This window comes from Carcharhinus amblyrhynchos, chromosome 19 (genome assembly GCF_965287045.1).
Source record: "Carcharhinus amblyrhynchos chromosome 19, sCarAmb.v2.hapA, whole genome shotgun sequence".
NCBI lineage: Eukaryota > Metazoa > Chordata > Chondrichthyes > Carcharhiniformes > Carcharhinidae > Carcharhinus > Carcharhinus amblyrhynchos.
This window is the reverse complement of record NC_137342.1, coordinates 12,889,139-12,914,439: the sequence shown is the minus strand read 5'-3', so window position 1 is coordinate 12,914,439 and position 25,301 is coordinate 12,889,139. Positions and strand designations below refer to the sequence as shown.

The following is a 25,301-nucleotide window of genomic DNA, read 5'->3' as shown; positions in this document are numbered from 1 at the left end:
CTAAAAGGGGTGCAGGTACTGGAAAGTTGTTAAGAATACTGGAGGATAGTTACCTGAAATTAATTTTGAAAAAAAGAAGAGAGAATCTATTAAAACGTAACCAATGATAACATTGGAATCTGTTATGATGTAACCAATGGTAACATATTGTGAAGGTCAGCTGACTAGCTGACCCAGTGGAAAATGTAACCAACTGGCAAAAATTATATGATGGTCAGCTGACCCAGTATAAATAGAAAGCAGGTGGGGACTGTGGGAAGCTTGTGTGGCTGAGTGTTGAAGTTTCTTTATTGAACCTTTTTTTCTTTGATTTACTTTGTGAAGTTAGTTCTTCTCTTGCTTACAACTGAAGATCCTTGCTGCCAGGAGAACACAGGCAACTACACTGTCGTCTATGGGAAATCAGAGTTTGATGAGACAATCCCAGTCAGCCTCCCACACTCAACCTCATCTGTCCATTAACAAAGTCAAGTGGCCACCTGCTTCCTGTGTGCAGATAGCCCACTCCAACAGCCACCATGGGGAAACACGCAGGCAGACTGGCGGTGTGAAATCCCACAATTCCCTGCCTTGGTTTCTGCTTTCAACAGGGGCTAAATATGCAACCCATCATTTGCTAGGGAAAACCAGTTCATATAAGGGTACTGTGATTTTACAGCAATTGGATTCCCTAAATAACAAAGGCTTATCACTTTCATCTATGTACTCCCAATCCATCCGTCCCATTTCCTATATAAACAGAAGAAGGCTGTAAAAATATTAACTTTAAGATTACAGGGATGTCAAATCTCATCAAATATGTTGAAAAATTGGGAAGGGGGGGGGCGAGTTAGAGGCTAGTCAAGATGAATGTCAATAGCATAGAATTCAATCCAGTTCAATTTAAGGTCAGCCTCCTCACCCAACCAGTGGGAAAATATCATGGTGCTTTGCTGTGGTTTGACAAATGATTGGTCACTTCTCGGCCTTTTGGCTAAGATCAAGCGTCGTATCGATGTGCTGCACTTGTTTGAAGTCATGAGATTTCACTGAGGCTTCATTTGAAGCAATTTTTTAAAAGTGGCATCTCAGCCTTTTGGCTAAAATGCAAAGGTGATCGAGCCTTGGAGGGGGTGCGATCCCTGCTCCAATCAGCTTGGATCATGTAGATCAAGCCCAAGACATGAGGTGAGAAGCCCTGTCTTATCAGATTGGATCAGGATTGTCTCACTTGCTGAGACTTTGATTGGACTTTGATTGATTTGAATTGGATATATAAACAAAAAAAATGGTCAGAGAACTGAAGAAGAAAGACATGAATATTTTGTCTGAATTTCTTAATTTCATATCCCTAACAGACCAACCCCTGGCCTTCTCCCTAACATGTACGCAAAGGAAACTGGGACTGGACACCTCAAGCTTTAAGCCATCAATGAAGAAATTGTCAGTAGCTTTTTAACTTTCCACCTTAAATTCTTCACTTGCCAGAAGTATTGGAGGCCAGTGTGAAACAGGCAATGTTAATGTCCAGTGTGAACAGTGAAGATTAAAATTGCCAACGGTGGAGATTTGGTGGTAAATAGCCATCGGTGTTGGGGGCAATAAAGCATAAATAGGCCAGCAACTTCTGGCGGTAAATGCAAATACAGAAAATGCTGGAAAGCCTCAGCAGATCTGATAGCATCTTTGGAGAGAGAATAGAGCCAATGTTTTGAATCAGGCTGACCCTTCATCAGATGCATGTGCATTTGATGAGAAAGTGGGACAAAATAGGGAATGTATTTCCCTGATGAGGAGGTTATCATCACCAATGGAATGTATTTCACAAGAAGTGTGTAAGCTGGAAAAGGGAAATCATTTCATACGGCTGGTCAGACAGTCATATAGGTTTACAGCATGGAAAAAGGCTCTTCAACCCAATTTGTCCATGCTATCTTGTTTTAAAACCCCTAAGCTCATCCCAATTGCCCGCATTTGGTCCATATCCCTCTATGCCCATTTTACCCATGTAACTGTCTAAATACCTTTTAAAAGACAAAATTGTACCCACCTCTACCATTACTACCTCTGGCAGCTTGTTCCAGACATTCACCAACCTCTGTGTGAAAAAATTGCCCCACTGGACACTTTTGTATCTCTTCCCCTCACACCTTAAACCTATGCCCTCTAGTTTTAGATTTTTTAAAAAAACACAGACATTTGAGGAGAAAGTGGGACAGTGCAAGAAACGTATTTTCGTAGAAAAAGAAGCAGTAGTTGGCCCTTCGGCCCTTCAAGCCTGCTGCACCATCCATTATGACCACGGCTGATCATCAAATTCAATATCCTGATTCTCCCCTTCCCCTCATATCCCTTTATGGCTAAGAGCTATATCTAATTTCCTCTTGAAATCAGACAACGTTTTCCCTTTGCCTTAAGAAAGTGCGTAAGTTGGAAAAGGCAACCACCTCCTTTATACACTGCCGGTTTACTTAAAAAACGCACACACATTTCATGAGAAAGTGGGACAAAGTAGGGGATGTATTTCCCTGATGAGGAGGTTGTCATCACCAGTGGAATGTATTTCACAAGAAGCGAGTACGTTGGAAAAGGGAAATCATGTCTACATTGCTGGATTTTTTTAAAAAAAAAGCACATTTGATGAGAAAGTGGGACAGGACAGGGGATGTATTTTCACAGAAGGGGGTTATCACCGCGAAGTGAATGGATTTCATAAGAAATGTGTAAAGTTAGCACGTATTTCTCTAAATGTATGTAAGTTAGACTACATTTCACAAGAAGCTTCTAAATTAGAATGCGTTTCACAAGAAGTGCGTAAGTCCTACATTGCTGGTTTATTTAAAAAAAAACACACATTTGATGATGAGTTGGGACAGGGCAGGGGATGTATCTTCTCCGGAGGGGTCTATCATTACCAATGGAATGTATTAGTGTGTATACGCACACGCATCAAACCCCCCTCCTAGTCATTCTTTCCGCTCGCCTCCAAAACAAAATGCAGCCCGCCTCAGATGATGCACATCAGATCTAAGAACAGAACCAAAAACATCTCCATGGAAACTAATCTCTGGGCTGTTCGGGTAGACGTCAGGCGCCGCGCCCTGATACTTATCTGAGCAGCGTGGTGGGAGGGGGGAAACAAGCGGCAGGAGCTGGAGAGAGAGAGAGAAGGTAGTAGGAGTAACAGCAGCAGCGCAGTACCTGGCCAGTGACTCCTTTCCCCACTCTCCCTTCAAATTGGGGGAAGCGGTAGCTCCTCAACTCCACACCTGACAGTCATCTAGAGCCAAGGGGCGAGGTCACATTCCTGTCGTCTGCTGACTCGCCTCCGGAACGACACACACTCAATCAATCCAGTCCTCAGCCGGAGATTATTCCTGAGCGGTAGTAAGGCGAAAGCAGAACAACAACCCCCTCCTCTCGACTGGAACTCCCTATTCTTCAGCATCAAGATGGTGCACGGTGGTATGAAGTGTGTTAAATATCTCCTGTTTGGCTTTAATTTCTTGTTCTGGGTAAGTTTTTATTTTGAACTTTCTCTTTCCCCCCCCCCCCTCTCTCGTTTAAAAAATGTTCAGGCCCCGACGACCTAAAACAAGAGTTTTTGTCTGCCCTTTATCCTTAATGTTCAGTAATCCAAATGCAGCCGTCTACAATAAAAAAAACATTCGTCCTGTTACTCCCCCCAGCGCTCCTCCCAAATCTGAGGTTAATATAGTGGTTATTTTGAAACCGACCATATTTTGTGTTTATAGGTTTAGACTCGTGTGGAATTTTTCACTCACTCCCTGAGTTCTGACTAATTTTGCTGCTCCCACTTTTTTTTTCCCAAATTCCTGATGCAGTTTCACTTGGCACCTTCCTGCCCAAGTGGAAAATAGTTGGGCTGGGCTGCACTGCTGTCTAATCCCTCTCCAGGTGAGGGAGTGTTCAGAGACAAACATGGCTGTCGCAATCGTAAGGAGCGTGATTTCACCAGTTTACAGGAGCGTGTGGAAATGTTTGTGGGTGGTCCTGGTTGAGTAACAGGGAAGTTCAGCAGAATTCTCATTGGTCTTGGGAGTTCCTGACTCCGTTTAACAAACAGAATTCTTAAAACACCCTATTATAAATAACTGCCACCACTTTCTCGCTAATTGATTTGGTGTGGTTGATTTTAATACTAAGGTGGACTATCTGCACAGAGAGGGCATTTCTCTCCAAACTAATAACTAAGCTTGGCTAATAACTTGCACACTATTACTTGGTTTTCTGGCCCTCAGTGTTCAAAATTGTGGGGTAAGTTCCACATGTATGCTATTGACATGGAGCCTAACCCTGTCAATGCCTTTGTGTTGGCCAGTTGTGGGTGAATCATTGTTTCCTTCCATGAATTGAAGAGTGAAAAGCTATTGTGTTTGGACTGTCACAAATTCCATTCCCCAAATTCTTGGCTGTTTTCTCAACCTTTACTAGACTGCTTTCAGTTTTGCCATCCCATTGACTCATGGGATGAGCTTCTAATCCTATTTTTTTCACAGACCACCTCTAACATCACTCATCCATCTCTGCCCCTGCCTCAGCTCATCTGCTGAAACATTCATCTATCACTTTGCTTCCAGTTTGACAACTGTAAGGCCCATTAGGCCTCTTCCTTCCTACCATAAACTTGAGCTTATCCTCGCATCAAGTGCTTCTCATGCCGTCATTCCTGTTTGTTCATCTATGTTAGTTTCTTACCCACTTTTTTTATTCAGTCACAGGACATGGATGTTACTGGCTGATCAGCATTTATTGCCCTTGAGAAAATTTTAAACTAAAGCAATCGTCCCTTTCAAACACAAACAGGGAATATTGACAGGTTAGACCCAAATGGTGGTTTCCCCTGGCTGGAAGAATCAAGAACTCAAGGCCACAGATAAGGGGTAATTCCTTAGAAAGAAAAGGAGAACATAAGAAATAGGAGCAGGCCATCTAGCCCTTCGAGCCTGCCCTGCCATTCAATAAGATCTGAAGCGGATCAGTTCCACTTTCCTGCTTTCTCCCCCATAACCCTTAATTCCCTCGTCTATCAAAAACCTATTTACCTGTGACTTAAATATATTTAGCGAGGTAGCCACCACTTCAACGGGCAGAGATTCACCACCCTTTGAGTGAAGAAGTTCTTCCTTAACTCTGATTTAAACTGCCCCCCCCCCCTTATCTTGAGGCTGTGCCCTCTAGTCCTGCTATCCTTTCTAAGTGGGAAGAATCTCTCTATCTCTACCCTACCCATCCGCTTCATTATCTTATACGTCTCTATAAGATCCCCCCTCAGCCTTCTAAACTCCGAGTACAGACCTAGTTTATTTAGTCTCTCTTCATTATCCAACCCCCCTCATCTCCAGTATCCACCTAGTGAACCTCCTCTGCACTCCCTTCCAGGCCAATATATCCTTCAAGTGCGGTGACCAAAACTGCACACAGTACTCCAGCTGCAGCCTCACCAGTACCCTGTACAGTTGCATCAAGACCTCCCTGCTTTTATGTTCTATCCCCCTCAGTATAAAAGCCAACATTCCATTTGCCTTCTTGATCACCTGCTGCACCTGCAGACTGGGTTTTTGCGACTCGTGCACAAGGACCCCCAGGTCCCTGTGCACTGTAGCATGCTGCAGCTTTTTGCCTTTTAAATAATAATCCCTCCTATTATTTCTGCCAAAGTGGATAACCACACATTTGCTAACATTATACTCCATCTGCCAGGTCCTCGTTCAGCCTATCCAGATCTCTCTGCAGACTTTCCACACTCTCCATGCAATTTGCTTTTCCACTCCTCTTCGTGTCATCAGCAAATTTCGTCACCCTACACTCAGCCCCCTCCTCCAGATCATCTATATGAATGGTGGGTGTTTCAGGAGGAATTTCTTCACTTGAAGAATTGTGAATCAGATTTTCTGCATTGAGGTTGTCCATGCTCCATTGTTAAGGGTATATTTAAGTCTGAGGCAGATCTTTCTTGATGTCTCAGAATGACTAGATATGGGAGTGGGTGGGGATGTGGATTTGAGGCAGGTGAACCCTGCTTCTACTGCATGATAAAAGGTGGCTTGAGTGACTAGTCTAGTTCTATTTCTTACATTCTTATTAACTTCTGACCTCCTATGCTTGCAACTCAAGCATTGTGTTCTAACAGTTTTAACTTTTTTCACATTCCCTTTCCAAATATGCCCTCAGCACAAAGGCCCTAACCTGATTCCTACTGAGCAGTTCCTTGAAACTTGCAATGAAGCCTTTAGTCCTTTCTGTTAATATCATCTTTGGCTCAGTATCAATTAATCCTATTAATAACAATTAAGGGGAGGCAATGGCCTATTGGTATTATTGCTAGACTATTAATTCAGAAACTCGGCTGATGTTCTGGGGACCTGGATTCGCAGCTGGTGGAATTTTGAATTCAATGAAAAAAACAAAAATCTGGAATTAAGAATCTATAGATGACCATGAAACCATTGTCAATTGCTGGAAAAACTCTTCAGTTCACTTATGTCCTTCAGGGAAGGAAATCTGTCATCCTTAATGGTCTGGCCTATATGTGACTTCAGAGCCACAGCAATGTGGTTGAATCTCAACTGCCCTCAGGCACTAGGAATGGGCAATAAGTGCTGGCCTGCCAGCGATGTTCATGTCCCACAAATGAATAAAAAATATTTTGCTTGTTAGCAATTGTCATGACCACAAAGGGGGTTTCCTCAAAGTGGTCAAAGAGCTTAGAATTTGTATGTGTGCATGTAGGCTGACCTTTCCCTTTTGGTTTTGTGATGTATTCCCATGCCTCAAACATTTTCTTATGTTAATGATATTTTAATGCAAGTAATTCTGTGTGTAAGTATTTTCGTTTGATAAATACTTTTTCAAAATAAAGTAAGCCTGAGGGTCAAAATCACCACTTTTAATTAGGAGATTTTCTTTAATCTAAATAGGATGAAGTCTTTGGAAAAGTTTTTGTGCATTTATAAATGCACAATGCATACAGTAGTATTTCATTGGATCACATTCTGACAGGTCAAACCTTTCATGGGGGTTTTTCCAATTTGAATAAGTTTGCTATACTTTCACGGCACAGGGGTTAGCACTGCTACTCACAGTGCCAGGGACCCAGGTTCAGTTGTGGCCTCAGATGACTGCATGGAGTTTTTGTGTTCTCCATGTGTGTGGGGGTTTCCAATGGGTGCCCTGGTTTCCTTCCCCTGTCCAAAGATGTGCAGGTTAGGTTGATTGGCTGTGTTAAATTGTCCCTTGGTGTCAGGATGATGAGGAGGGTAAATACATGGGATAGGGCTTGGGTAGGATTGTTGATGCAAGCTCGATGGGCTGAATGGCCGCCTTCTACACTTCAGGAATTCTATGGTAGTTAAAATAGTCATCAAGAATTTTACTAAAATTAATCTTTTGCATATTTGTGCAGGTTGTGATCCATTATTTGAAGTTCATTAAATAGTAGACTATGAAGTTCCAAGCAAATGTTTTCATCTTTTTTGTAGAATACCCAAAGGCTAGGGTACTCCTTTACAGTTCTTCCTCAAATTGTAGTTCTTCTTATGCTGTATAGACCTCAATTCCACACCACATTACGTAATTAAGTGTAATGATGTGAATTAGTATTGACTGCACTTTGAAGCTTAAAATGGCAGGCCACGATGTGGTTTTTATGCGCGTACATTTGTATTGCAGACACTGGCTGGTGTACAGTAATTTCAGTCTGAGGCACAATATAGATCTATTTTCAATACTGTTGGATTTTTTAAATCCTGCAAATGTGAAGAGAAATATCTAGCTTTGCTAATTTATATATGTCCCTCTTTCTTCACTGCACACATTGTTCTGAGGAAAGTGAAAGTTAAAAGCCACCCTGTTTATAAAGGAACAGATTGCATCTAACCACAATAAGCAGACAATCGTTTCCATAAAGCAAATGGACACAATTTTAAAAATACATGTTTTCAAGGAACACTGAGGTTGAAACCACTATTTTAAGTTGAAAATAGTTTGCTGTTTCTCTGCATCCTATCAGTATTGGATGAATTGTTGATGTGTCTTAAGATGTCTGCCATGTTGCATTGAATGTCAGTGCATCTGGAACGCAATCATAACCTGGTCTGAGATACAGATAAGGGCATTTGAGGTGGCTAGAGATGAATCGCAGAAAACAATTTGTGGCTCTTCCTATTTCGTTTGCCATATTTTGCATCTTTTGTTTTAAAAACAAGAAAGCTAGCACTGGCTATTAGCTTTGTGACTCGGCAAAGACATGCCACATCTTGTCTTGAACGTGAACTTTCTGACTTCATTACAAATTTGAATTCTGAGTCCCAGTGAGAGATTAACTTAACTAAATCTGACTGGTACACATCGGTCTGCCAACAGACCGTCTCAGTAGATGAAAAAAATCAAAGAACCTTGTGTACGCCCCACTTTCTTCAGTGAAAATGTTCATTAGAATTGTTTTTTTAAATCCAAACGTGCTGACTAGAGGCATGTGGCAATGTTGTAGGCTTGAGTTCATTATTCACTTAGTTTGCTTATAGAAGCTGCAGTTAGGCTGAATGACAAAAAGAGAGGGTTCTTAGTTTGTCATCCATATGTTGAAAGGATTGAGTGAGGATTCTTTGTTATGCTCTTTATTGTTAAACACTTGCTTTTAAATCCCAATAATCTTTCTATTGGAAATAAAATTTAATTTTACAGTCATGTAGGACAACAGAAACATAACACTAAAGCTGTACTTTTGGTCTAAAATCAGTAGGTGTGAAAGGGTGGCATATTGGCACTGCTACCTCACAGCACCAAGGACCCAGGTACATTTCTGACCTTGAGTGACCACCTGTGTGGAGTTTTCATGTTCTCCCCATGTCTGTGTGGATTTCCTCCAGGTGCTCTGGTTTCCTCCCACAGTCCAAGTTGCAAGCTTGTGCAAGTTAGATGGATTTGGTGGAGGGGAGGAGAGAGGGGGTTTGGGTAAGATACTTGAATGGCCTCCTGTACTGTGGGAATCTTTGATTAGGCTTCAGCCTGATTATATTCTGAGACCGAGCTTAGAACTGTACTGATTCCAATTGTAACATATTTTAATAAATGACACTAACTTGAATGAGAACAAATTGATACCTAAATATTGCCCTATTAATGTTCCTCAACATTAATGAGAATTAATTGACAACATACACAATTAACATGCTCATGGGCAATGAGGATGGAACCAAATTAATCATATGATTGTATTATTGATCTGCATTGCTGGCAAGGCTTTCAGGTGACTTTGCCCTGAAAAGGGATATTTTAGGAAACCAGTATTGGAGGGATGGTCCTGATGCCACTGAACACTTCAGTTACATTTTGTTTTATGTTTATACTTCTGTCAAGTACAAGACGTAGTGATAGAAACAGGGTATTGCTAAGTTTTTCTTTGCTTAATGTTTTTGTATGTTTTGCCATATAGATGTTAATCCAAGTTCTGTCATTACAAAAAGCCTCCGCATTTTTGAGTTTCTTTATTACTTTGACTCAGACTGAAGGTTTTTGTAATCTAGTGAAATCTGTGCTTGCTGTTACTTCAGTTAATATTGCTTCATAAAGTTGGTAGTTTACAGGTTTACACATTATCTTTCATAAGAGATCCTAGGTGAATGCAAGGCAGCTGGTACTGTTTACAATGAGTTTATCGACACACACAAGGGCTTTATTGTTCACTCGTGTTTACAGCAATTGTGGGCATGCCTGTGCAAATCGTCTCTTTTTACTGGATATTATTAGGAGGAGTATGTGGAACCCCACTTAAATGTTAGCATTTCCACTTACACAATTCTAAATCTGAATTATATGCTTAGGTGCAGTGAGTTTCAATGCTTGTTCATATTCACAGCCAGAACATGCTTGTTCAACATTAAACATGAAGATTTATTTTTACCAAGGTGGCCAAGTGGACCCTTTTTAAATATATTTAGTCCAGGTTTGACTAAATATGTCAAACCCAAATGGTGGGGAGTCAGTCACTGCTGTACTCGTCATTCAGAACTCTTGCTTTATTTTGACTGAAATAGAAAACAATTTACAGTAAGTTGATAGAAAAGCAAGGTACTGCTGATGGGGGAAATTTGAAATAGAAACTGAACGTTGGAAAAACCCAGTCAGTTGGGCAGTGGCGAGAGAGCAACAGAACGAATGTTTCAGGGCAATGACAACTTGCCAGTTTTTAAAATCCAGGAATCTAGGCTAAAACTCCATGTGATTCAAATTAAAGTTTCATCCTTACAGCCAGTGTGTAAACTATGCGATCCCGTTCTAGCACTGTAGGTTGTTGAATAATAAACAGGGCCTTTGATCTGTTTTTCCTCTCCTTTTGTCACAAGCTGGCCAACTTGGCACAGAATAGGGACTGAATTTGGACCCACTTCTGGTCTCTGGTACAATCTGTTGTATTTAAAGTTAATTTATTAGTCACAAGTTAGGTTACATTCACATGAAGTTACTGTGAAATTCTCCTAGTCGCCACACGGGCACCTATTCGGGTCAGTGCACATAACCAGCATGTCTTTCGGACTGTGGGAGAAAACCAGAGGAAACCCACACAGACACGGGGAGAATGTGCAAACTCCACACAGTGACCCAAGCCAGGAATTGAACCCAGGTTCCTGACAGCAGTGCTTGCCACAGTGCTGCCCCATTTACCAGTTCAAACCTTGATAGTGGAAAGACAGCATTTTTTTTAATGACTGGTTATGAACTCTCAAAAGAAGAGGTTTTTACCCCCAGCATCTTGCTTGCTGATTACAAAACCTCTCTTACTACTATAAAATTGTCGCATAGGTTTAAATAAGGAAAGCTTATGCCTGTCCCTTCTACCAATAAGCATGGTTTAATTGCCAAAAGAAACTCTTGCCTTTTGGAATGGTGAGCTGTTTACCTGTCATTATTAGGCATTCCTTCCTCTTGCCTATATAGTCAGTGTTTGATGTGATGCTTTTTCCAATATGTTGTATAAAATGGGCAATTCCTGAATAGTTAACTAAAGTAGCTTATTTTCGTTTCAATACCAAACGAAACCTGTCCTGATTCAATGTACTCTCTAGAGTGATGATCTGTGTTGCTAATTAGAAAATCAGTATTCCAACCAATGTTGAAATGTTTCCATTGTTACTATGTAAATATTTCAAGGGCATTATTCTTCACTGAAATTAAAGTGAGCAAGCTAAGGACATAAACGGTACTAGTAAGTGTTCTGATGAGAAAGTTGGAATTTATAACTAACAGCTGCCCAGTTTTATGGATTTTAAAACTTCACTGATCATCAGAACTGACTTTTTGAAGTTCCGGGAATGAGGGAAGATGGTGGGAAGTGCTTGACCTTTGCATCAAAGTAGGAGCTGTTTTTCCTGGTAATGTTGATGTGTGGTGTGAGCTTAATGCTGTGCTGAGAAATGACGATGTAAAGAATTTGGGACTAGAGGGGTTCGAGGCAGAGAGGGTGTGGTAGTGATGAAGGGGATCTGGAGAACATGGGAACAGGATGAAATGTGGCTGAATAGAGCATTGTCAGAAATACATGAGATGTAAATCTCTTATGCTGATCGATCATTCATTCCTATCGCTTATGAGAAGTCTAGAGGATGCAGTGTTAATAAGCCTGAAGAAATCTCTTTCAATAAAGTAAATGGTGGGTTAAATTAAATCATAGATTACATTGTCATTGTGGAGATTGTGAACTCACTAAGTTAATGAACAGATAATTAGATGTGTATGAATACTTAAAACTACATAGGTATGGTCATGAAGTGAGTCAAAACTTAATGTGAAATTGTAGATTGAAATGTGACATTTGGAGGGAAAAAATGAATTGTATGCAATTTGTAAATGTTAATCTTGTGGATCAACATCTTGGCGTCCTTAAGAGTCAAAAGATCCAGCTTATCTACAGTTAAGTAACACCCTGTTGGCAATCCCTCCTGGGGAGGTGGCCTATTTTCATGGATGGGGCTTGTTTCTAGTACAAAGATTTTAAAATTGGCTAAAGGCTGGCAAAAGTATGTTCTCTAAATTCAATTTTCACTTCCATGATCTGTGCCACTTCTGCTGAATGCCTGTAAAACTTGTGCAGTTGAGTGGAGAACACTTAGGCCTGTAATTTTGCTGGTGATCTTATGGTTGACATTTCAGTGTTATTGAGAGAATGCTGCATTGTCATAGGTCTGGGCTGCAAAGGAACCTGGAGTGGGAGGGTGAGAACCTGGTCGTTGTAGTACATGTGGGTGCCAATGACGTAGGCAAAATGCAAACTGAGGATCTGGGGAGGGAGTATGAAAAGCTGGGAATGGAATTAAAAAGTAGAACCGACAAGGTGGTTACCTCTGGACTACTGCCTGAACCGTGTGCAGACGGGTGTTGGGTTGATAAGATTAAAGAAGTGAATGGGTGGCTCAGGGATTGGTGTGGGAGGAATGGGTTTGAATTTATGGGGCATTGGCAGCAGTATTGGGGTAGGTGGGATGGGGTTGGTCTGAACTGTGCTGGGACCAGAGTCCTGGCGAATCGTGTAGATAGGACTGTAGCTAGGGCTTTAAACTAATTGGGGGGGGGGGTGCGAGAGTAGGTGAAATTACAGGGTTGAAAGTAAAGGAGAGGGTACAGGTATGGGAAGAGGCCAAGGATGTCCCAATAATAAAGGGAGTAGGGGGCATGAGTAAGGTTGGTGGTGTTCCGGCAAATAGGGTACAGGTGAAGGCTGGATGAAGGCACTTTATCTGAATGCATGAAGCATTCGGAATAAAGTGAGCTGGAGGCGCAGATTAGCACAAATGGATACGATCTGGTGGCCATTAGAGACGTGGCTGCAAGGTGACAGGGACTGGGAGCTGAATGTACAGGGGTATCAAGTGTTTAGGGAGGAAAAAGGGGGGGCGTAGCTCTCCTGATTAAGGATAGCATCAGGGTGGTAGTAAGGGATGATATAGAAGCCAAAGAGCAGAAAGTGGAATCGTTGTGGGTGGAGATTAGGAACAGCAAAGGGAGGAAGACACTGGTGGGTGTCGTCTATAGGCCCCCAAATAATGACCTGGAGGTGGGGCGGGCTATTAATGCGCAAATAAATGCAGCGTACAGGAATGGAACGGCAATAATTAGGGGGGATTTCAATCTACACATTGGTCGACCCATGTTGGATGCGGTGGGCTCGAGGAAGAGTTCTTGGAATGCTGTCGGGATAGTTTCCTTGAACAGTGTGTGTTGGAGCCGACAAGGGAGCGAGCTATTCTGGATCTGGTGTTATGTAATGAGGCAGGTAGAATTAGGGACCTTGTGGTGAAGGATCCTCTTGGGAAGAGAGATCATTGTGTGGTGGAGTTTCTGATGCCAATGGAGGAGGAGAAAGTGGGTTCCCGGACCTGTGTCCTTTGTTTGAACAGAGGGGAGTACGATAGGATGAGAGGAATTGGCGAATGTTGATTGGGGGAGCGCATTGGAAGGTAGGCCTGCTGAGGAACAGTGGAGGATCTTTAAGGAGATCTTTCTTGATACTCAGCAGAAATTTATTCCGATGGTTAAAAAGGATCGTAGGAGGAGAGATAATCAGCCATGGATAACGAAGGAGGTAAAGGAAAGTGTTAAATTAAAAGCGGATGCGTTTAGAGTAGCTAAGAGTAGTGGGTGAGAAGAGGATTGGGAGAGGTTTAAATACCAACAAAGAATGACGAAGAGGTTGACAAAGAAGAGTAGGATAAACTATGAAGCTGGGCTAGCGCATAATATAAAAAAAGTAAGAGTTTTTATACATATATATAAAAAGGAAGAGGCTGACTAGGGTGAACGTTGGACCCTTAAAGGATGACAGGGGGGACTTAGTGGTAGGGGATGGGGAAATGGCTGAGGCCTTGAATAACTTTTTTGTTTCGGTCTTCACGGAGGAGGACGTGAATAATTTGCCGGGTGTTAGCGGGGGAAAGATGTTAGGGGTGGAGGGCTTGAATGACATTATTGTTACTAGAGAGGCAGTGCTTGACAGACTGGAGGGACTGATTGTAGACAAATCCCCAGGACCGGATGGAATGCATCCAAGGGTTCTGAAAGAAATGGCGGAGGTGATAGTGGATGCCTTGGTGATTATTTTCCAAACATCGCTGGATTCCAGGGAAGTGCCGGAAGATTGGAAAATGGCTAATGTTACGCCGTTGTTTAAGAAGGGTGGCAGGCAAAAGGCAGGGAATTATAGGCCGGTTAGTTTAACGTCTGTTGTAGGTAAAATGTTAGAATCCGTGATCAAGGAGAAAATAGCGAGGCATCTTGAGGAGAATTGTTTGATAGAGCAGACGCAGCACGGTTTCGTTAAGGGGAAGTCGTGTCTGACGAATTTACTGGAATTCTGAGGATGTGTCCAAGGCAGTGGATAGAGGAGAGCCGCTGGATGTGGTGTTTCTTGATTTTCAGAAGGCGTCTGATAAGGTGCCGCACAAGAGGTTATTACAGAAGGTTCGAGGGCATGGAGTTGGGGGTAGGGTGTTAGCGTGGATAGGGGATTGGCTGTCAAATAGGAGGCAGAGAGTGGGTGTCAATGGGTGCTCTTCGGATTGGCGGTTGGTGACTAGTGGAGTGCCCCAGGGGTCGGTGCTGTGGCCTCAGCTATTTACCATTTATATAGATGATCTGGAGGAGGGAACCGAGCGTATGGTGTCGAAATTTGCTGATGACACCAAGATTGGAACGGCAAATTGTGCGGAGGGTGTGGAAAGTCTGCAGAAGGATCTAGATAGGCTGGGCGAATGGGCCAGGAACTGGCAAATGGAATTTAATGTTGGCAAGTGTGAAGTTGTCCACTTTGGTAGGAATAATGGTAGGAAGGACTATTACTTACATGGCGAAAAACTGCAGCATGCGACGGTGCAGAGGGACCTCAGGGTCCTTGTCCATGAGTCGCAAAAACCCAGCCTGCAGGTGGTCAGGAAGGCTAATGGTTTGCTGGCCTTCATAGCGAGGGGGATTGAATATAAAATAGGGAGGTCTTGCTGCAATTGTACAGGGCACTGGTGAGGCCGCAGCTGGAGTACTGTGTGCAGTTTTGGTCGCCGCACTTACGCAAGGATATTTTGGCCTTGGAGGGAGTGCAGAGGAGGTTTACTAGGCTGATACCGGAGTTGAGGGGGTTGAACTATGAGGAGCGGCTGAATAAACTAGGCTTGTACTCATTAGAGTTTAGAAGAATGAGGGGAGATCTCATTGAGACATATAAGATGATGAATGGGATGGATAGGATAGAGGTGGAGAGGCTGTTCCCGCTCAAAGGACAGTAGGACTAGAGGGCACAGCCTCAAGATAAAGTGGGGGGGGGTTTAGAACGGAGTTGAGGAGGAACTTCTTCACTCAAAGGGTGGTGAATCTCTAGAATTCTCTGCCCGTTGAAGTGGTGGAGGCTGCCTCGCTAAATATATTTAAGACAAGGGTAGATAGGTTGATAGGCAAGGGGATTAAGGGTTATGGGGAGAGGGTGGAAAAGTGGAACTGGGCCACGACAGATCAGCCATGATCTTATCGAATGGTGGGGCAGGCTCGAAGGGGTAGATGGCCTGCTCCTGCTCCTATTTCTTATGTTCTTGTGTGTGCTTTTCAGATAAGATGTTGAGCCTAAATTCCAATAGTGCCATCCGGTGTTCAATTCCTGGCTTGGGTCACTCTGTATGAAGTCTGCATGTTCTTCCAATGTCTGCATGGGTTTCCCCTCACGGTCCAAAGATGTGCGGGTTAGGTGCGCTGGCCATATTAAATTCTCCCTCAGTGTACCTGATCAGGCACCGGAGTATGGCAACAAAGGGATTTTCACAGTAATTTCATTGCAGTGTTAATGTAAGTCTACTTGTGACACTAATAAATAAACTTAATATGGGGACCGTGAGCAAGGCCAGATTTATTACTCACTGCCAATTGCCCTAGCGATAGGCCAGTTTATTTCGTGGTGATTGATTTACAGCAATATAGTTAGAGTTAACTTTAGAAAAAGTTAATAATCAACTACATTACACATAACAGGAGCTGTGTATTGGCTTGACAGTAAAGTTTTCTTGCAGGAAATTGAGTGGACAGCAAAAAATTTATTGAATTCAGTTTTACAATTTGCTATTGCCAAATGTGAGCATTCTAGCTTGTCAAACCATAATCAGTGTCTAGAATGAATAGGTCAAAAGGGTCTTTGAATCTGAGTATGAAAGGCATACTGGTAGCATTGAAGGGCAAGGTGAAGACTTGATGCAATTTGGTGTGACCTCCACGTAACCTCTGGCTCTCAGCTTTAATATTGTTGTCATTGTGATGTGGTGCGATTGCAGAGCCCTGGCACTGGATTTGGTTTACATTGGAAGCATGTACATAATCTATAATTTGAGTTACTGAAGCAAATAGCAAGGAATGTTTCCTAACCATATGAAGTAAATATTGAATTAAGCTTTCATGTTGTTTTGGTGGACTTCCTTTCTGCATGGTTCAAGCATAAGCACTTGTCAGGTTGGAGGCATTGAGTGAAAAGACTAATGCAAGGCTGGAATCGTAATTAATCAAGAAACTCAGCAAATGTTCTGTGAATCTGGGTTCAAATTCAAAGAAGAATAATCTGGAATTAAAGAATCTACTAATGACCATGAAACTAATGTTGATTGGCAGAAAAAAGTCTGGTTCGCTAATAGCCTTTAGGGAAAGAAATCTGCCGTCTTTATTCACTCTGGCCTACGTGTGACTCCATAGCCACAGCAATGTGGTTGACTCTCAATTGCTGTCTCAATTGGCTTGGCAAGCTACTCGGTTTCAATGGCAACAAGGGACGGGCAATAAATGCTGGATAGCCAGCGATGCCCACATTCCACAAATGAATTTAAGTGGGGAGGTGGGGTGCTGAGAAGGCCTGGAAAAATGAGGGTCCTAGGTATTTGTGAGCACTGATGGAGAGGTCTTGGGATCTGGAAGTGGTTGGGGATTTGCAGTTTGGCTAGCCAAAATTGGGAGTCTGCACCTAAGGGGTGTTGGAACAGATGAAATGCTATCTGGAATCCTGTTCCATACACTCCCTGCCAGAAGCTGATTTTTTTTTTCCATTTTGGTGAAATTCAAGCACAATGCTAGTCTTTGCTGACTATGCAGCAACTTATCTACAAGCTCAGAGCAAACAAGAATGAAATCTTAAACTGGGCAGCAAGAGGGGAAATGTGATGTTGAACAGTGATGTCTGTTAATAGAATTGAAATCCTTACTAAACCACACTCTATTTTACAGTTTCTTCACAACTTGTATTCTGTTTTATGCTTTTTGTGATGGTGCATTTAAAATTACTCAGTGTCAGGTTACTAAATTACTTGAATTTTCACAAGCTGAATTGAGTCTTCATTGAGATCTTGTTTTCAATGTCATGGTAGCACAGTGGTTAACACTGCTGCCTCAAAACTAGGGACACGGGTTCAATTCTGGCCTTAAGTGACTGTATGGTATGTTCTCCCCATGTCTGGGCATGGGTTTCCTCCGGGTGCTCCAGTTTCCTACCACAGTCCAAAGATGTGTGGCCTAAGTTGATTGGTTAGCAGGGTAAATGCATGGGTTACAAGGAAAGGGTGGGATTGTTGTCAGTGCAGGCTTGATGGGCCTGAAGGTCTCTTGCATGATGCGGATTTGATGGTTATAGAGTCAGAAGTTTACAGCACGGCCTTCGGCCCAACTTGTCTATGCTGCCCTTTATTTAAAAACCCTAAGCTAATCCCAGTTGCCCGCATTTGGCCCATTTTCCTCTATACCCATCGTATCCACGTAACTATCTAAATGCTCTTTAAAAGACAATTATACCTGCTTCTACTACTATCTCTGGCAACTTGTTCCAGACACTTGCCATCCTCTGAAAAAATTGCCCCTCTGGACAGGTTTGTGTATCTCCCCTCATGTTAAACCTATGCCCTCTTTTAGACCTTTGGGAAAAGATATTGAATATCTAGAAATGGAATATTTATGCTGATGTAACTGTTTGGGTGCAGGGCAGTAGACGTGGTGAGTAGAGAGATGGAAGGCACAATTAAGTGTTTCAATTACACAAGATTTTCAGCTGCGACATCACTCACAGATACTCTGGAGTCTTGAATTGTTGTCCTTATTTTGAGCAATAGGCCAAATTAAAAGGCCCAACACTGAAAATTCAGCGGAATAAAACTATTCTGCAAAGATTGTTTAGCTACTCAGTTGCCAAAAAGCACGAGAAAAGTTAGACAAAACTGTTTCACCTGACACCAAAAACCTCAAATTTGAGATTAAAAACAGCATTTTATTAAGTTAATTTTAGTCACAACTGTGCTTACATTAACACCATAAAAAGTCTGACAACACCTGGTTTTAGTCCAACCGATTTATTTGATAGTAAACGCACAAGCTTTCGGGTTAGTCCCTTTGTCGGGTGAATGGAAAGTTCTGGCCTCAGAGTGTATAAAGCAGAGATTACTGATTAGAATGCGAATCTTTACACCTAACCATTAACACCGCCATGAAGTTACTGTGAAATTCCCTTGGTCGCCTATTTGGGTCAGTGCACCTAACCAGCACATCTTTCATGATGTGCCCCTCATTATTTTATAGACTTTTTATAAGATCACCCCTCAGCCTCCTACGCTCCAGAGAAAAAATCCCAGTCTATCCAGCTTCTCCTTGTAACTCAATCCATCAAGTCATGGTAGCATCCTAGTAAATGTTTTCTGCACTCTTTCTAGTTTAATAATATCCTTTCTATAATAGGGTGACCAGAATTGCACAAAGTATTCCAAGTGTGGCCTTGTTCTATGAATATATAATGGAGTGGCACAGTGGCTAGCACTGCTACTTCACAGCACCAGGGACCCAGGTTTGATTTCCCTGCTTGAGTCACTGTGTGGAGTCTGCATGTTCTTCCCATGTCTGCATTGGTTTCCTCCCACGTCATGAAAGATCTATCCTGGACTGCTCAGGGAAACAGATGAAATTGCTGGGCCTCTGATGGAAATCTTTGTCTCTTGGACACGGGAGGTCTCAGGATTGGAGGATAGCGAATGTGGTACCGTTATTTAAGAAGGGTAGCAGGGATAACCTGGGTAATTATAGGCTGGTGAGCTTGACATCCATGGTAGGGAAGTTGTTGGAGAGGATTCTTAGAGGTAGGATGTATGCATGTTTTAGAACAGAACAATCTCATTAGTGACAGCACGGTTTTGTAAGGGGGAGGTCATGCCTTACAAATTTGGAGTTTTTTGAGGAGGTGACAAAAACGGTTGAAGGAAGGGCCATGGATGCCGCCTATATGGATTTCAGCAAGGCGTTTGACAAAGTCCCTCATGGCAGGTTGGTGAAAAAGGTTAAGGCTCATGGGATACAAGGAGAGGTGGCTAGATGGGTAGAGAACTGGCTTGGCCACAGGAGACAGGGTAGCAGTCGAAGGGTCTTTTTCTAGCTGGAAGCCTGTGACCAGTGGTGTTTTGCAGGGCTCTGTACTGGTACCTCTTATTTGTGAAGTATATAAATGATTTGGAAGACAGTGTAACTGGTGTGATCGGCAAGTTTGCGAATGACACAAAGATGGCTGGTCTTGCTGATAGCAATGAACATTGTCGGACAATATAGCAGGATATAGGCTGGAAAATTGGCTGGAGAAATGGCAAATGCAATTTAATCCAGATAAATGTGAAGTGATGCATTTTGGAAGAACTAATGTAGGGGGGAGTTATGCAATAAATGGCAGAACCGTCGAGTATAGAAACACAGAGGGACCTAGGTGTGCAAGCCCACAAATCCTTGAAGGTGGCAACACAGGTGGTGAAGGAATATGGCATGCTTGCCTTTGTAGGACAGGGTGTAGAGTATAAAAGCTGGAGTCTAATGTTGCAGCTATATAGAACATTAGTTAGGCCACATTTGGAGTACTGCGTCCAGTTCTGGTTGCTGCACTACCACAGGGACGTGGAGGCTTTGGAGAGAGTGCAGAGGAGGTTTACCAGGATGTTGCCTGGTATGGAGGGTCTTAGCTATGAGGAGAGATTGGGTAAACTGGGGTTGTTCTCCCTTGAAAGATGGAGAATGAGGGGAGACCTAATAGAGGTGTACAAAATTATGAAGGGTATAGATAGGGTGAACAGTAGGAAGCTTTTTCCCAGGTTGGAGGTGATGATCACAAGGGGTCACGGGCTCAAGGTGAGAGGGGCGAGGTATAACTCAGATATCAGAGGGACGTATTTTACAGAGGGGGTGGTGGGGGCCTGGAATGCACTGCCAAGTAGGTTGGTGGAGACAGACATGCTGGGATAATTTAAGACTTGCTTGGATAGTCACATGAGCAGACTGGGAATGGAGGGATACAAATGAATGGTCTAGTTGGACCAATGAGCAGCACAGGCTTGGCGGGCCAAAGGGCCTGTTTCTTTGTTCTTTGTTTTTGATATCAGGTGAAATACTCAGTTTTTGCCTAACTTTTCTCGTGCTTTTGGGCAATTGAGTAGCTAACCAATCCTTGTGAAATAGGTTTTATTCCCTTGAATTTTCTGAATTGGACTCTTTGGTTTGGCCTATTGCTCTAAGTAAGGACAACAATTCGAAACTCCAGGCTATCTGTGAGCAATGTTGCAGCCGATAATCTTGTGTAATTGAAACACTTAACTATGCCTTCTCATCTCCCTACTCACCACCTCTACTGCCCTGCACCCAAACAATTACATCATAAATATTGGTTCCCTGTAGCAAGGTACTCAATTACTGCTTCATTCACCAGAAAATATTTTACCATAGGTTTTGAGTTTGTCTTTAAATGCTGCTGTATTTGGGTATGTTGCCTTTGAAATGCAACTAATGAGCAGATTGTCAGTTTGCAAGGGTTGGGCACAGTTCACCTTGGACATGTGTTAATTACAAAAAAAGTTCGAGTTTGAGTCACCTTCAAACTGTGGGAAGCATTATTGTGCCCTCATGAAGTGCAGCACAACAATGCAGAGGTCAACACAGTTTATTTTTACAGCAGCCTTGCTCCTGGTTATACTTTGGTTTCTCTTCAGATCGTGTAAATCTTTCACCTTCTAAAGATTTCCCAGAAGGGGTTTGCCAGTATTCAGGGCAGTAAAACAAATGTTTTGGGAGTGGTGGAGGACAGAATTCAACAGGAAGTGTCTGGCACCAGCACTGGAAAATGTGTTGAATGATTCAGAATGTAAGCTTTGGTACTTTTTGTGGAAAGCTCTGGGGCGGGGGGGGATGTGCAACACTGACTCTGCGCTGTACTTCTAGTCCTTTCAAGGGAAATGCTACAGTTTTTTCCCTGTTTTTGTACAATGTGAAGCTAAGTAAATTACATGAATGCTGCCTATTGTGTGGGTGCTAATGTAAACTTTTCCATTTTCCTGATTCTTTTTCGTACCCTAGGTAAGATTACAGGTTTGTTTTTGGGGTAGTTTATGGCAATGGCTTAATTTCCCATGTTAGAGTAAATAGTGGGTATTTGCATATAATCTAGTTGTTTCCCTAACAAAGGAATCTGTAATTACTTGAACTATATATATTTAAATATTGTAATTTAAATGATCAATTTTTAATTGACTTTCAGTAACTTCAGTTCTAATGTTGTAATTGAATTCACTTCTGAAATGAACCATAAACTCTCATTGTATTAACCTAATTGTGGTTTCTAAGCAAAATATACGGACACTTACCATTGTAGATGATAGGCTTTTTTAAAAAAAGATTCACTCTTAACAGCCTTGTGTGGGGAAATTGATAGAAATTTTAAACATTTGGTACAAACCAGTTTAACTTCCATAAATGGTTCAAAAGCAAACGTCTGAGTTAGTCTCTCTCTCTTTGCTGGAGTTAATTTGTCTCTGTTTAATTCAGTAACACTTTCTTTGGAGAAAATATTTGAGAATTAGGATTCTCCTTTGGCATAGGGCAATGAGGTGAAAATTAGGAGAACTTTTGTAACTTTTGTAACTTTTTATGTGCACTGCAAGTCGATTGCAATATTTTTTGTTCAAGTATAGTATGTGCAATTGTTTCATATCAACTGAAGTATAGATCATACCCAATTATGAGACCAGGTTCTAGGATCCCAACATTACATATTGTATAAGTTGTAGCATAAAGTTACAGCTACCATACCTGAGGCTCCTCTCTTTGTGCTCCATAATCTATACCAGAAAACACATTTAATGGTGCAGGGTCACTTCAGTCACTAAACCACACAGAATTTTGAAGGAAATACCTTAGATTCTGAAAATTATTCTGTATCTCAGGTGATTGCAAGCTTTAGTAGGTCGCAATTCATAATTTAAAGGCCTGATTTAGGGCATTGTTGCTCAAGATTATTAAATGAGGGGCCTGATTGCTCTGATTCTTCTAAACAAAATTTACCATGCTATCTATCAACTTCCTAGCTTTAGGAAACTTGACACAATCATCACTGTACCCAGTTCAACAGCAATAATAGTTTTGCAGCTCTAAAACTGGCCAATCAATCAGCACTTTTTTCCTCATGCAGTAAAAATTGTTGCTCCCTTTTTGAAGTTTAGCATTCTTGCAAAATGAAGGAGACATGTCATTGGGTGGGATTGTGGTTGGTACAGACACGATGGGCTGAATGGCCGCCTCCTGCACTGTAGGATTCGATGATTCACTGACTTCAGGAAGCATAGTGAAGGACATTTCCCTGTCTAAATCAATGGGGATGAAGTGAAAATAGTCAAGTGATAATGGTGTTTGAGGAGACAATGAGAAGAGAAATGATCAACTAACTTAACTATTTGCTTATTTGTGTTTGACTTGTCTCATTTCATCAAGTAGTTGGAATTTGAGGTAAATTTGATTTTAGGAATTGAGAATCCTTTTTAAGTAATGACCAGAGACTTCTCAGGTGACATCTTACCTATCTCATTGAGATCTTGTTCCTGTTTATTGAAGCTTCCATGATTATGATGAATGTCATCCAGCAAGGAACATGATCTCTTGTATGGAATTCAGCCTGTATTACATATACTCCTGCAAGAAAAGCTGAGGGGTCTCTGGTGATTTGTATACAAACGTTTGATCCACATAATCAAAGGGGAAACTGTTAACTTTAAGTTTTGGCAAGCTGATATTGGTATACAACACTTTGAAATCTGCAGCTGACTACAGAAAACTAAGAAATTGCCCCTTAGTGTCCAGGGATGCATAGGCTGGAGGAATTAGTGGGTATAATATGTATGGATATGGGGGTAGGGCCTGGGTGGGATTGTGTTCGGTGCAGACTTGATGGGCCTCTTTCTGCACTGTAGGGTTTTATGCTTCTATGATCCTATGTAAAGTGCCTTCGAGCTCATCATCATCTTCTGAAACAAATTACTCATACCATCTCTACCAAGAAGGTGAGAGAAGCTTGTTTCCAATGAAAGTGCTGAATGTCTGGAAGCTAATGAACCAATGATAGGAGGCTACAAATACACCTAAGACCTGTCATGCAACAACTCTCAAAGAACTTGCAGTAAGCAGTTGGCTCTGACTCATTCTTCACCTTTTGGCACAACCAACATAAAGAAATAGTCAACGTTGTGACAGTCAGAGTCCATGTCTCTCAAATGCTTATGATGCATGGAAAAATCAAACTATTGTAAAGGAGTCGATGGTTTTGGCACTGGGAAAATGACTGAACAAGCCTATGGGAAGCTTGCCAAGCATCTGGCAAAGCACGATTACCTGTTTTACCCTACAGTCTTGTACATCTTCAGACATGGCTCAGGATATTCATCAGGTTTGCAACAATTGGGTGCAGTCTGCACACTTGTCTAAGCATTCTGACGAATGGCAATGCTAGCAGGATTAACAAAAAGAGTTGGAACCCAAGAAATGCAGAATGCAAAAGCAGATAAGATCCTGGACTGCATCAGCTCAGTGTTCATGGAGAAAAGCTTTGCAGAGTGGAAGAACCACTTGATGGGCGTTAGTGTGAATGGAGCTCCTCGACTTCTAAGAGGGAGGATCTTGGCAGAGCTGGCTGCTGAGGTGCCATAACTGATTAGAATGCATTGTGTGGAGCATAGATTAGTACTTTTTATTATTGTCACATATATTGACATAGTGAAAAGTATTGTTTCTTGCGCACTATACAGACAAAGCATACTGTTCATAGAAGGAAGGGAGAGAGTGCAGAATGTAGTGTTAAGCATTGTTAGAGTTTGGGTTAGAATTTTTACAAGCATAGAATGAGTCAAAGAAAAGGGGGTATGCTGGACACAGCTTAGAAGTTGCCATGCTCTGGCATGTTGAAAGTGGGAAATGGACAATGTTGCTGCCAAAGATGCTACTTCACCAGAGAGATTGTGTAGGAGGTCAAGAAGCCATCAATCTAAAGAAACACACTTGTCTTGGGAGTTTGGTGAAATGGCTGACTGGCAAGAAGAAACCTTCCTCAGACTGACATGGGTAGAGGCATTTATTGGATTGGCCACAGGAGATGAGCACTAGTAATGTTGGAGAGGAACTTTCTCACTGTTTCTAATTTAAATGACACAGGATGTGAGCAGTGGGCTGAGGTTAAGAAGGTACGTCAATAACAAGAGGGATGGTAAAGGAAAACTCGGCCTCTAATTTCCTTCTAAATATGGTTTTGTACTTTGGATGTTCTGGAGGAGTTATCTTGCATCTCTTCTTGACAGATATGTACCTTGGGCTATGATAACACAGGTATGTGATGGCCTTAATTTGCAATGCATCAAGTGTGCAGTAAGGAGACCTGAAGAGGTATTGAATTGAATAAGGTTGCAGAAGGTGAAGCTGGTTTCTCCTGGTCATGCAGAAACCATTATTGAGCCACTGCCTACAAGAGCACTTTGTCAACCAGCTGCAATAAATCTCAGAGAAAATCTGGCCAAAGGAGCTGAAAGGCTATAGCGATGCTGATTTTCAAATCCATCTCTGCATTCTAGATTGCAAATGTTTGGAGTTTTGGCCAAGCAGTTTCAACAAAAGATGATCCAAAAATACTACAGTGGCACACTTTGCAATAGGCTGTTCAAAGAGAGGCTTTCTTAATCTCAAGTTGAGAGCCTTTTCACTCAATAGATTTATTGCTGAATCAACATTCAACACATCATTGACATGATCTCCCTTAAGAGCTTGCCTGGGGATGACTTCAATATACAATCAACTGTAACCAGGTGGCACAAAGCAGATAAACAAGAGTAAACCACATTTCAGCTGTATGATAGGCATCAGTGAGCATCAACCTTGTCTGATGAAAAGAAACCCGTTTTTATGAAGAATGGGAGATAGAGAAGCAGGAAATGCCATAGCACTGAGATGGTGTATGATGGGCACAC

General features: G+C 42.0%; 1 protein-coding gene across 1 annotated transcript in view; it reads left to right on the top strand.

Annotated features, from left to right (window-relative positions):
• The first annotated feature begins 3,112 nt into the window (after positions 1-3,112).
• The window catches only part of cd9a (CD9 molecule a), a 42,833-nt gene continuing 20,644 nt past the window's right edge, over positions 3,113-25,301 (top strand). The window contains exon 1 of the mRNA XM_080207268.1: positions 3,113-3,494. Coding sequence (XP_080063394.1) covers positions 3,432-3,494 — 63 coding nt within the window. The 5' untranslated portion in view covers positions 3,113-3,431. The remainder of the gene's footprint in view (positions 3,495-25,301) is intronic.